At 36.3% G+C, this 14,051-nt stretch overlaps 1 protein-coding gene across 1 annotated transcript in view; it reads right to left on the bottom strand.

Annotated features, from left to right (window-relative positions):
• The window catches only part of XPR1 (xenotropic and polytropic retrovirus receptor 1), a 210,583-nt gene that overhangs the window by 35,576 nt on the left and 160,956 nt on the right, over positions 1 to 14,051 (bottom strand). The window contains exons 10-11 of the mRNA XM_069546204.1: positions 12,037 to 12,208; positions 10,478 to 10,672 (exon numbers count right to left, since the gene is read on the bottom strand). Coding sequence (XP_069402305.1) covers positions 10,478 to 10,672; positions 12,037 to 12,208 — 367 coding nt within the window. The remainder of the gene's footprint in view (positions 1 to 10,477; positions 10,673 to 12,036; positions 12,209 to 14,051) is intronic.

Raw genomic sequence — 14,051 nt, 5'->3', positions numbered from 1 at the left:
CACTTTCATCAAGAGGCTTTTTAGTTCCTCTTCACTTTCTGCCATAAGGGTGGTTTCATCTGCATATCTGAGGTTATTGATATTTCTTTCTCCCAGCAATCTTGATTCCAGCTTGTGTTTCTTCCAGTCCAGCGTTTCTCATGATGTACTCTGCATATAAATTCAATAAGCAGGGTGACAATATACAGCCTTGATGTACTCCTTTTCCTATTTGGAGCCAGTCTGTTGTTCCATGTTCAGTTCTAACTGTTGCTTCCTGACCTGCATACAGATTTCTCAAGAGGCAGGTTAGGTGGTCTGGTATTCCCATCTCTTTCAGAATTTCCACACTTACAATAAAAAATTCATGAAAGGACAATGTGAGAGCACTGGACAACCATATTACCCATAAATGTTATTTTATTCATCAGTTTAAAGTTTTAATATTCTTACTTTCTTTTCGTTTTCTTATAATTATAATCAGAAGGATGTTAAATAATACTCATGACTGCAGATATCCTCATGATAGTCAAGATTTTAATGAGGACATCTTGACTACTTCACCTTTAAGTCTTGATCCTAACTGTTGTCTGATCGACAGATTCTGTGTGTGTGTGTGTACGTGTGTGTGCATGCTGTATTTAAGACGAATCCTTCTGTATATTTTTAATTAGTGAATGTCTCTGGCATCTAGCTAGATGATCAATCTCATGGCTTTTCTTCCTCAGTCTTCAGTAAAATATTCCTAAATTATCTTAGTCATGGTTACTCCAAAGCTCATGTTCTTTCTCTCAACATGAAATAGTGCTTTTCATTCAGATGATGCTTTTAAAATTCTTCCTGGCAGAGGATTTGATTAAATTGAGCAGAGAGAGGGATTTGGTTCTCTAAGGTGAGGACATTCCACTTTCTGCAACAGAAGGTTAAATGAAGGGTAAACTTTAAACACTGGTTTCAAATATCAAAGTTGTTTCAGTCGAGGAAGGAAATACAGGTGGTCATATGTTCGTAACTGAGAAGGAGGAAGATTATACAACAGATCCTAGACTTTCAGTTTGTCCTTCTTCAGTGCCCTGGTCTTTTCTACACCAGCTATGAAATGTTATATAAGCCTCAATATTTCACTTTGGTAGATGTTCATTTCTTTTGAGTAGACTTCCTGGTGAGATTAAAATAGCTGCAAGTAGTACAATTCTGCTTTTAAAAGAAATAAGCTCTTAAAAAAATTTAAAAAACACAGATGCTCCAGGGTATTATTATTCAGAGGCAAACAAAAGTATTTACAGAGAGCCCTGAGAATACCACATGAGGAACAAAGAAACGCAACACATCAATGTGATATTTAAGCAGTAGGTAGATGCTTTATTTTCCCTCCTTTAAGCAGAAGCACTATTTTAATATGTGAAGAAAATACTACTTTTAACATAAGAATAAATTCTTTCACTGTAAACATTTCAATTAAAACCAAATCTTGTACCTCATTCAAAATACCACTGAAGAGGGATCTCCCTGGTGGTCTAGTGGTTAGGAGCCTGCACTTGCTAACCAGAGGGCACAGGATCAATCCCTGATCAGGGAATTAAGATCCCCCACACTGCGTAACATGGCCAAAAAAAAAACTGCCAATGAAACTGAGTATTAGTCACTGGTCTTTTGTTCCACATTTTGCTTGCTACATTCTAGGAAGCATCCTGGAATGTTTATTAACAATATGTATTAAGGATTTAGCCAGGCAGCTTTAACAAATACTTAATTATCTCTGGTAATTTTTGAAAGTGAATTTCAGGACCCTAACAAAAAATAAAACTCTAAGCAAATTATTCACGTCAAACCATTCTCCCATCACTTGAAAGAACATTAATATGTTAGTTCTTCAATTCAAGAATGACTTTCAATTTTCTGGCAGAGAGAAATTATTTATATAGTTGGGCTGACTCCATAATGCTCTTACTAATAAAAGCATATGACTGTTAATGTGATATAGCCAGTTCCTGGCAATGTCTCTGGTTTTCCACGAATGTGGCCATTAGTACAAAAGGATTACAAAGAGGCCTTCTGACGTGGCCTATCCATGTAAAAGTACAGTTTAAATTACTCTCCCACAATGTACCTCTGTGATTTCCCAAACACAAATTTATTTGGCACTGGCATAGGGACAGCACACCACCCTATCTGATCTTCCTATGTTTACCACAAGTTTAACATTTTACTTGTGAGATGAGCTCAGGTCATTCTATAACATTAGAAGGGAGTTTAGAGTAGAGTATAAATAATCACAAGACCTGGGTGTGAATTCTAACTTTGTCACCTACTTGTTACTTGACTTTGGAGCTATATTGTTTGTATTCAGATTCATAACCTAGGTTCTTTCATTTCATAACTGTAGGACTTTGGCAAGTTCTTAACCTGTTTTCAATTTCTTCACCTAAAAATGACGATCAAGTGATTACTTCTATCAAAGACTCTTCTGTTTTTTTTCTTTGGTACACACAGAACTTATTCAGGCAAAGAGAAGCAGTCACATTCTCATGCTAGAGATACTTGAAGTTGCAGTTCTAGAGGTAACACAGGTGTCCAGCCAGGATCAGTAATTTTGCGCACATAAGCTGTGATATCTTCACTGTCTGTTGGGGATCCTGTAAGCTACCCAACATCCTTGAAATAAACCTTCCTTCTTAAAATAACCAGAGGATTTCTGTTGGTTGTCATATGAATCTTGGGTATAGAGGGTTTTTGGAAGGCAAAACCCCCAGAGTTTTGGAAATCTATCTTGAAGACTGAGGACTCTGAGTTTCTCTCTAAGTGCCACTTAGTCCACGGGGTCACTAAGGGTTGGACATGACTGAGCGACTTCACTTTCACTTTTCACTTTCATGCATTGGAGAAGGAAATGGCAACCCACTCCAGTGTTCTTGCCTGGAGAATCCCAGGGACGGGGGAGCCTGGTGGGCTGCCATCTATGGGGTCGCAGAGTCAGACACGTCTGAAGTGACTTAGCAGCAGCAGTACATGGGTACTTCCACAGCAAATGAATAATGGAGAACAATAATGGTGAGACTCACAGTGTGGTGGCCATTCTCTAAAATAGCACCCAATGTTCCTTGCCGCTAGGTATTCACATTTGCAGGTAATTCCCTCCCACGTATTCCAGGGTTGGTTTGTAGCACATAGTGTAAGTGACAGATGGACAAAGACTCTCCTTGATACAACTCTAGTCAGGCTCCTCTAAGTTCTCTAGACCTAAAATTTGGTGTCCATCCTTATCAAGCGTGCATCTCCCAGTTGTAGCAAGAATCTTACTAAGTCACTTTAGAGAGAATCCTTTACCCTCAATATCCAATCACCCTCTATATCTTATCAAATTCCTCATCCTCTACCCTTGGTATCTGATCGCCCTGGTCTAATTTCAGCAAAAATCCTGTCAAGTCAGTTTAGCCAGAATTCTCCTTTACCGTTGGTTTTTCCTTTTAGCAATTTCCACTCAGTGACCACCACCCTGCTCCTTGGCTATAAATCCCCATTTGTCCATTCTATATTCAGAATTGAGCCCAGTTCTGTACTGAGATCTCTTTTCCTCTACTGTAACAGTTCCTGAATAAAATTTACTTTTGCCACGTGACCGTTCAGCTCTGATTCTAATACCTCAAAATGTTGCTATGAAGATTAAATAAGTCAACACATGTTAAATGCTTAAAATTGCTTAAAAGGTTAGTGCATAGAAGTATTCAATAATTATTATCTTTAAATAATATCATTATTCTTCATTTTCAAGTACTGTGGGTCACTTTTTACAAGTCATCATATAAACTCACTAAAATTATTCTCCTACTGCTGGACATTTATCAGACTACTTTCATTTTTTACTATACAATGCTGTGAACATACATTCATATTCACTCATTTCTCTAATCACTTCCTTAGGAAAAAGTTATGGAAAGGAACTTACTAGGTCAAAAGGTATGAATGATTTTATTTTATTTTATTTTATTTTTTTGGTATGAATGATTTTAATACTCTTGACAGAATTACCAAAGTGCTTACCAATTTACAATCAATGAACAGAATGAGTGTCTATCTCTCTACATACTTGCCAGCAAAGGGCATCATCACTTTTTTGATTAAATATGATTTCAATTAGCATTTCTTATGCTATAAGTGAAGTAGAACATTTTCATATGTTTATTAGTCACATTTATTTATTCTAAAAATTACATTTATATCCTTTACAATTAAAAAAGTCAGTTAAAATTGATTTCTGTTTTGTGGTGATTAGATTACAGATTAAAAACTTCCACTCCCTTCTTCTGTGGCTCTTACTCATTGATGTAGCATTTAGTAATTTGCTTTGGCTGTTAAGGATGGGCAGACTCCTTTAAGCTCAGCTATACAACTTGCTTTGACCAATGGGAGGCTAGCAGATGTGAGGAAAGCAAAGACTTAAAATGTGTTTGTGCAACGGAACTGTTTCTGTTACTATCATTTGAAGAGATTTTCCTTGGATAATTGCTGTCCCTTTGGCTGGGGCCCCAAAATGAACAAACATGTAGCCAACTCAAACCCAACTTTCAGGGAAGCAACAAAACCCCAATGAAAACAGTGGTGCGAAGCCATGCAATCCAGCTGAGTCCAATCTAGTTCCAATTTCCAGCTGACCCACAGATAAAAAGCAGAATAACTATCTACACATACATAAAGAATAAATTACTGCTGTTTTAAGTTGCTGAAGTTTGGGGTGGTTTAACACGCAGCAATATCTGATTAGCACACTTACGGTATTATACTATGAAACTCTGAAAGAGATCATATATAATCTACTACTTATATTCCCTAGAGTAACATATACTGAGCAGGAACTTAAAGCCTTGTAACTCATTTGGCTCCATACTTTTTCCTTTTCTTTCTATTGAAAATACCTAAGAACAGTAACTTTTCTCGATGTTTATACTTTTTACTAATAATAGTCTCATATAAAATTATATATAAAGTAAATAATCTATAAATTAAAATTAAAAATTTTATTTGCAAGTAATTGTCTTTAAATTCCTTTTAATTAGACAAATTGCTCCATAAACTGAATTCATAAATAATTTTGACTTCTCTTCTAAACATCACAGATCCTCCACTAGTATCTAAACGATAACAGATATTGTTTTTAAACTTTAAATTTTTGTGCATGAGTGTTTCAAAAGCAACACAATTTACACAGAAGTGCTAACAAATTACATCTACCAGTTAAAAGAGCAATTAAGAAAACAAAAATTAATTAGAGAAAAGACAACAAAAATGACGTCAAGGTATAAGTGTTTTTCTAAAAAGCTTTTTCTTTTAAATGACAAAGATGATACAAAAATATAATCTATTCAAATCTATAATTAATATTTTAAAAACAATTTAAGGTAAAAAGAGGTTGTTAGTGTAATATTTATAAAACCATTTAAAATCAGCACAATGCCAAGTAGATGAAAGTTACTCAAGAAATACTGTTAAAGTCAATTTAATAATCAGAAACAAACAATATCTCATATTTGATTTTATAGCATCCAGCAAGATTTAAGGCAATGCTGACAAATGGTGAATTCTAAAATAATCTGTCTCTTGTCTGCATTATCAGTTAGGCTAGAAAAACTATAGCAAAATGTATCCAATTTCAAAAGGGTTAAAGATTTGAGCTACTTTCAACATTAAGTCCAAAATGAAAGCATTTTATTCAAATGAGTGATTTTTTAAAAGTTTGTTTATGTCTTTAAAAAGTTAATGAAACAAAAGTTTCTCCAGAGATTAAGAACAACAACAACACTAAACTGTGTTTCTATTATAACGTAACAAGACCAAAATTTGGAAATTCTGGCATATAAGTCTATTATTCAGGGTAGAAACAGGGTAACCAACAGGCCATACCCGGAGAGAGGAAGCACTTCAGGACTATGTGTGCTCACCCAAAACAATGAAATGACTATTTGCACTGAAGGCACTGAACTACTGCTGAGGAATCCTCATTAGGGGCCACAGCACCCCTTACAGAATGTTAAAGAAGACGAGATCTAGAAGATATAAGAGATTTGGGCACCGGAAAACAACAGAGCAAAGAAATACAAATGAACTCAGCTTTTAAGTGAATAGAAAATATCTCTTTTCCAAGTATTTTAAAATGTCTTATAGTAAATGCTAACAAAAATGTCTAAAGTAAAATATGAAATATTTTTAAAAGAACTTTTTTTATCGTTCTATGTATTCAGAGAACAGCAAAGAGCAAAATATACTAAGAATTTATAAATATTTTAGAATGTTAAGAAACTGTAAATGAAAACCAGAAAATCTAATGAAGTACTCTCATTGCATCAATGGATTAGAAATAACAACATAATGGCTTTTTCTATTATTGTACCTCCCACTGGCTTTTCCCAGCCAAGGCCAAGAAACCTCAAGAACACACAGAAACCATTTACAACACTTTCCTGTCTCCTCTACTCCCATTTCCAACAAAAAAAACTTGTAGGAATGGCTTTTAATTTAGGCTTGTAATGAAAAGTGGATTCTTAAAATAAGATTGGCTTTGAGCGTTTCTAAAATCAGTGATGGAAAATAAAATATACTGAGATATTTAAAGTGTGTTTCCTTCTTACTACAAGGGAGGGCCAGCTGCAGTATTATCATACTTACTCCCCTCACCTGAAAAAAATGGTTTTAAGTATAGAGTTAATTCTTGTGCATCCGTTTTTACAAACCATGCAGCACAGGACATAACCTTTGGAACAATCTTGAAAATGCCCCCAATAATGCTGTTACTATGGTAACTCTTAGGCTAGTTCTCTGAAAGGACTCAGAATCCTGAGTCTGAACAAGGTTACCTCACCATTTTCTACACTTTCCCCTTCAGAAAATGTGTCCTTTGCAATAATACATACACATTCAATAGAAAAAGATCTACATCATTAACCATACAGAATCTGTTCCTTTAGATCAACGATCATTTCTAAAGTCTATATTTTCTGATATCTTTTCTCTTGGAATACTGTCCAAGGAAACAAGAGAAATCAGATTCTACTTCTGATCATCATTTAATGTCAAATTTTCTGTCAAGGGTTACTTTGAATTGTCTTTTTGGTAAAAAAAATTAGTGATAAAAATATTTAATATGTAGCAATTATAATGTTTTTTTAATAGCAACTGTAAAAAGTGTTCTGTACTGTTTTTTTAATTTAAATGATATGGTTAGGCTATACAACCAATGTTCTCTCTAAAAAATGGTTGTGTGTTTAAAAATCTGTCTGTGGACACATGAATCAAATTCAGTCAGTAAACAGCTGTTACTTGAACAAAAGACCAAACACATTCATAATTGATACCTGGTACAATACCCCCACCATACACATGCAAGGTGATTGTAAGTGTATCTTTTAAAAAGATTTCCATAAAGGAAGACACATATAAACCAGCTCTAGGCAGTGAAAGTAAAAGCGTTAGTTGCTCAGTTGCAACACCAGCCTGCCAGTGTTGCACTGCAGCCTGCCTGGCTCCTCTGTCCATGAAATTCTCCAGGCACGAATACTGGAGTGAGTAGCCATTCCCTGTTCCAGGGGATCTTCCTGACCGAGGGATCGAACCCAGGTCTCCTGCATTGCATGCAGATTCTTTACCATCTCAGCCACCAGGGAAGCTCCAATAAAACATACCTGGCAAAGCACAATAAGTTGATGCACAACAACAACAAAAAGTTTTGACTGAAGTTAACATACTTATGTATACCCCTGTGTAAATACCTCACTTTTTAGTTTTAATTCTGAATTAGGGCTTCCCTGGTAGCTCAGCTTGTAAATAATCCGCCTGAAATGTAGGAGACCTGGGTTCAATACCTGGGTTGGGAAGATCCCCTGGAGGAGGCCATGGCAACCCACTCCAGTATTCTTGCCTAGAGAATCCCCATGGACAGAGGAGTGTGACGGGCTGCAAAGAGACAGATATGACTGAGCGACTAAGCACAGCACAGCACAGATAAGAATTAGTAAATCCCCATTAACAGAGGAGCCTGGTGGGTTATAGTCTATGGGGTTGCAAAGAGTCAAACATGACTGAGAGACTAAGCATGTGAAATAAGGGGTTAACATACAAAATATACAAATACTTCACACACTTAACCATCCAGAAAAACACACCTATTTTAAAAATGGGCAGAGGTCCTGAACAGATATTTTTCCAAAGAAGACATCCAGATGGATGTCAAGCACAAGAAAAGATGTTCAACATCACTAATCATCATGGAAATGCAATTCAAAACCACAATGACTTATCACCTCACATTTGTCAGAATGACTATTACCCAAAAGACAACAAATAGCTAGTGTTGGAGAGGATGTGGAGAAAAGGGAATCCTTGCGCACTGTAGGTGGAAATTTAAATTGGTACAGCCACTATGGAAAACAGTACAGAGATTCCTTAAAAAATTAAAACCAGGACTACCACACAACCCAGCAAGTTCACTTCTGGCAATTTCTCTGAGGGAAACAAAAGCACTAATTTAAAAAGACATATGCACCACTGTGTTCACTGCCTCAGCAGTAACAGCCAAGGTATGAAAGCAATCTAAGCATCCACCAACAGATGAATGGATAAAGATGCATATGCACAGAATGGAGTATTATTCAGTCATAGAAAAGAACGGAATCTTGCCATTTCTCATGATATGAATGGCTGTAGAGGGTATCATGCTGAGCGAAATAAGTCAGATAGAGAAAGGTAAATATTGCATGATTGCACTTAAAAGTGGAACCTAAAAAAAAAACCAAAAAAAGAGCAACTATAACAAAACAGAAGTAGACATATATACAGAGAACAAACTAGTGGTTGCCAAAGAGGAAGTAGGTTACGGGATGAATGCAATGGGTGTGGGAGACTAGGAGGTATAAACTTCCAGTTATAAAATAAGTAAGTCACAAGGATCTAATGTACACCGTAGGGAATATAGTCAGTAATATTATAATAACTTTATAGGGTGATAGACAGTAACTGGACTTATTATGACCACTTTATATAAAAATACTGGATCACTACAATATATACCTGAAACTAATATAATATTAAGTAAAAAAAAAAACAAACAAACTATTAGAACATACTGGGAAGCCACCAAAAGCAAGCAAAAAGCCTGAGCTTACTTTGGAAAGATACTGGCAATAAAGAGTAAAAATTCTGAGTTTGTGGCTTTTTGCCTAAGGGTGCTCCCAATACCCCGTCTACTCCAGTAACAGAAATATCAGTCTTACTGCCTACAGGACAGAGTCAGGGTTGATGGAATGGCTGGAAATTTAGAGGAGTAATCCTTGAAGGAAGAGACCTTCACAAAGGCTAAAATACACAATTTGAGTACACAATGTTAAGTATCCCAGGCCAACAAATAAGCATGTACAATGGAGAGCCTGAGGAACTAGCCAAACAGTAAGTACACATGAGAGAGGAGTTGTAAAAGAAAAAAATTAAGGGAGCTTTAGGATGTGATTCCTTCACTGAGGTATCTAGTTAAATTATATCATTTAACAAGACTGCCTCCTTAGTGGTAGAATTATTGGCTACATTATCAATGTTACTGCAATCACAGAATCTACTGCAAAAAGTGGAAGTATCAATAAGGTGTTCTATTAGATCAAATCTCAAGCTTTTCAAAAGAAAAAAATCATCCTAATCTTTCAAGACCATCAGACACACAGCAGCACTTTTGCAGCACCAGGTAAGGTTCCTAAATACAGCATCTCAATTAAAAATCACCAGAAAAAATTTTATCAAGCTATCTAAAAATAACTGTAATAATTTCAACTGGTAACATTTCTTTAGATGAGAGTGCAGCTTCTAAGGTGTAGGCTGACACTGATTTAAACAAAGAAGGAAGGCATTTTAGTAAAAGCAAGTGAGATCTTTGATTGACAGTTCTTAGAAGAAGGTTAAAAATTCAAAAGGAGTGACTGCATGTGGCTCAGAACCTAAAAGCCTTTTTCTCCTCCCAACAGAAGAACAGTCTCAAGTAATAACTAGTTGCCATGGAGATAAGAAACTAGAGAGATCAGAGAACTCAATTTGCAGTTAAATAGGCTGGAAACAAACGTTACTACCTGGTGAAGGGAAACGATTAAAAATATACATGACTGCCAGAGGGAATCTTTTTCACCTAGCATTTCCCAAGCTCATATTAATGAACAAGAAGTCTAAAAAAACCAAATGAAAACCCAAAGTGTCTTGGATTGAACCCTTTAAATAAATGTAATTCAGGATTTCAAACATTATCACAAATCCTTCCTATTCTGTATGACTTTGATTCTTTTCAATGGTACTTGTTAGTAAATACTGGAATGAGGCTAAAATTGTGTTCAAGGACAAACTACTATAACTGAGGGGACTGGAAATTCAATAGGGGAAAAAGCATGACAAATGGAAAGGTAACCAGATTAAGAAACAGATTCAAGTGGTAAAAATCAGGATTTTGAAAAATCTTTTCACAACCACTGAATACCTTTGTGAGTGCTGTAAAGAGCTGCAAACGTCACCGTGAAGAAAGTCGTGGAGTATTTCCCAGCATTAATTAAATGAGGAAAGGCTCTTTTTGTGTCTCGGTATCGGCGCAGGCACTGGATAAAGCGAAGCCAAGCAGGAATGCACTGAACAACAGCCCGCACACCATATGAATATTTGTGGCAAATTTCTGGTTCTGTGACGATTTCAAAGAAGAAAAGATTATAATTTAAAAAACACAAACAACAACTTGTTCACATCATTTAGTCATATACTGTAACCATTAGGAAGTCTTTAAGAGCAAGGAACCTGCTTTTCAGACTCATTTTTTTCTTTGCAACTATTATATTAAACTTTTTAGTGATCAGTAAGCCGAAGAGGGAAGGTGAAATACACAGTGGGAACTTATAAAAATCTGCCCACTCAGATTTACAGTTTTGTAATCTATGCCTTTGTGTGCGTGCTCAGTCGTGTCCGACTCTTTCTGACCACAGACTGTAGCTGGCCAGCTCCTCTGTCCATGGCATTGTCCAGGCAAGAATACTGGAGTGGGTCGCGATTTCCTTCTCCAGAGGAGCTTCCCAGCCCAGGGACTGAACCCAGGTCTCCTGCATCGACAGGCGGATTGTTTACTGTTGGAGCCACCTGGGAAGGCCCCTTTGTAATCAGCTTTGTATTAGACAATTAGAAGTTGAGTACACTAATCAAAGAGGAAAAAAATTAGTGAGCTCTGTAATCTGAAACACCTAAAACCCTACAAATATCACTGTTGATGACAGTTAGTTCTATGAACTCCAAACCCCTACAACATACCCATTATAGGGTGTTCACACTTATTCTTTGAAACAAACAAAACAAACAACAACAGAAACAATAACAAAAAAACAAAAGGCAGAGTTTACATTTTAAAATGAGAAGAACAGAGTTGGTAAATCAATTTTCTTCAAATTCTGGAAATGTATCATAGTGGCTCAACATACAACAGAGTTGTGATTTGCTGGAAGTTAATGAAAATCTGTGTTGGCACTGGCATCATTGACTTTTGTTAGTCAGATGTTCCATGATCTGTCTAAATTTGGTCTTCATCATTAAGGCAAAATTTCCTAAAAACTAGAATACCTGGCATAAGCTACAGTAAGAGTGACAAAAAGAGCCAAAAGAAAAACAAGGTCTCCAATAAGAACTAAAAAACAATCTCTAATGACTTGCTCAAAGCACTTGATCTAATTTCTAAATAATCATTATTTTTGATCATCGTAAAGCAATACTGTGATGGCAACTGTTGACAATAGAGCATCTGTGATATAATTACTGATGTACTAGAAGTTTTTAGTTTTAGAATTCTTTAAATTAAGTTGTAAATCTCCTGGCAAATGAGTGGCTAAAATTATAATTTAAGAGCCAACTTATATCAGATAAAGATATTGCTAAAACAGTGCCAAGTACATTTAATTAAGTTTATAATATTACTGGATGAGCTTAAATTTCTCAGTTATCATTCCCAATATTTCTTGGTTTACACTGGCAGTTCAGTAGTGTAGATGCACATTCATACCCTACCTTGTGAATCTTTTGGCAACAGGCCCTCACTGTCCTCCCATTTGAGCTCAAAGCTGTAGAAGCAGATCATATATTCCAGGTCCATCAGTATCACTGACAGGCTGTTCAGCTGATCGGCCAGCCAGAAATCAGCAAAGCCTACCTTATGGAAGGGGGCTGTAAATACTCGAAACTAGGAGAAAGAAAAAAATCAGAAACACAGAAACAAGAAAATTCATATTAAATTTATCTAATTTGTGTCTGACTCTGCAGCATGATTTAATTGACAAAATGGAAACCAATGAGCCAATCACAAACACAGGGACCTGGCAACAATAGTTAGGTTCAAAATTAGTAATGAAAAGAATGAGCTGAATAGATCACTAAGAAAGAAATTAAAAGGGTGGGGGCAGGGGGAAGGCAGGAAAAGCAAGAGTCAAAAAACAGAAAGCAGAGAGGTGGGAAGAGCTGAAGTTGAAAGCAGAGAGAATGGTAGAAATGCACTGAGAGGACATTTACCATTAAGGTCTAAGATAAATTTGCTGGAGACCCATGTGCTTTGATTATTTCTGGAATATTCTCCCATCTTAGCTAACTGAATACAAAGCTCTTCTTTGCCTGCAAAAGGTAAGAAGGGAAGGACAGTACTTCGGCTGAAGTATGTCTCATTCCCTAACCAATGTCACTTTCATTTCATTTCATTTCATTTCGCTAGTGCCATGGCAATGATCATATCTGTCTTGAAATTATGTCACAAAAATCAGCCCACACCCCACTATTATGAAAACAATGATAAATAAATTCTGGTTATATGTCTTGAACACTAATCCAGGCTGCATATTTTTCTCATGATGCATTTCTTATAATCCATTAACTATAACAAATTCTATGTGCTAGGTGTTATCCATATCCCCATTTTACAGAAGATAATGCCTTCTAACCCTATTTTGCAGAAGCCTTTTTCCACTGCAAAGGAAAATCCTGGCATCGCAGAGGGAGGAGTTAGATACCGATCACCAGAAAGAGGCTCAAACTGTACCAGCTTGCCTTGAAAGGCTGTGAGTGAAATGAAGATGGGATGAAGGCAGCTTTCCTTCTTACCCTGTTAGACCCTTTCTATCTCACACAGGTGAAAATGAACTCCTAAAACAAGGAATTCTAAGCAACTGTTTTGAGAAAATGAGTCTACAGCTCCCCTGCCATAGAAGCATTTACTAGACATATCCAGCCTGGGAGACTATGGCCCTCTTCTCTCAGACTTGGCTGGTTCTTTCTATCCTTTCTCTAAATAATTTCTTTGATTATTTCAGTGAAACAATAAACGGTTTTGTTACAAATCAATCCTGGGTCACAGCTATCCTGGAGCTTTAAAAATTAGAGCAGGGGTCTGCAGGACACAATATAGGCTTTAAAACATAACTTTCTGGAGCTGACATATTTTGAGTCTATGGTTCAATCTTTTGATCACTTGCTTACTCTTTCAGTAAGCCAGAAAAGACATTATCAGATACAGCTTCAGATATAGCAAACTTTTTTTTTTTTTTTGCAGGGTAGGGTCAGATAGGAGGTGTTAGGGATTGAGATGTTAATCATTTATGCACAAAGAGGTTCTGGCACCAGTTTGTATAATATTTTAAGAAACTCTAGGTATAGAATGGATTTAAAGGATTCCAAGAGAGAGAAACAAGAGAACAAGTTATGACCTAACACCAAAGGATCAGGAAGTCTAACTCAGTCTCTAGTCATGGACTTTTGTGAAACTTCGTGGACTTTTGTGAAACTGGTAGCCTAGAGCGAATTTGTCATTTCTCACTGACATGAGACAGACTACCATACTGTCACAACCTGCCAATTATAACCTGGCTATTAGAGAAAACCTCTGTAAGAGCAGAAGAGTAGAAGAGTGTATTAAATAAGAAAGAAACAGAGGGATGGACTAGAAAAGGAAAGGAGTAAAATAAAATAGAAACTGAGAGGAAGGGGAAATTTACAGAAGGGAGAAAATGAAAAAATAAAGGAGGGAGTGGTTTTGTGTA

This window comes from Ovis canadensis, chromosome 12, assembly GCF_042477335.2.
Source record: "Ovis canadensis isolate MfBH-ARS-UI-01 breed Bighorn chromosome 12, ARS-UI_OviCan_v2, whole genome shotgun sequence".
Taxonomy (NCBI): domain Eukaryota; kingdom Metazoa; phylum Chordata; class Mammalia; order Artiodactyla; family Bovidae; genus Ovis; species Ovis canadensis.
The sequence above is the reverse complement of the archived record's forward strand: the minus strand, read 5'-3'. Positions and strand labels throughout refer to the sequence as shown.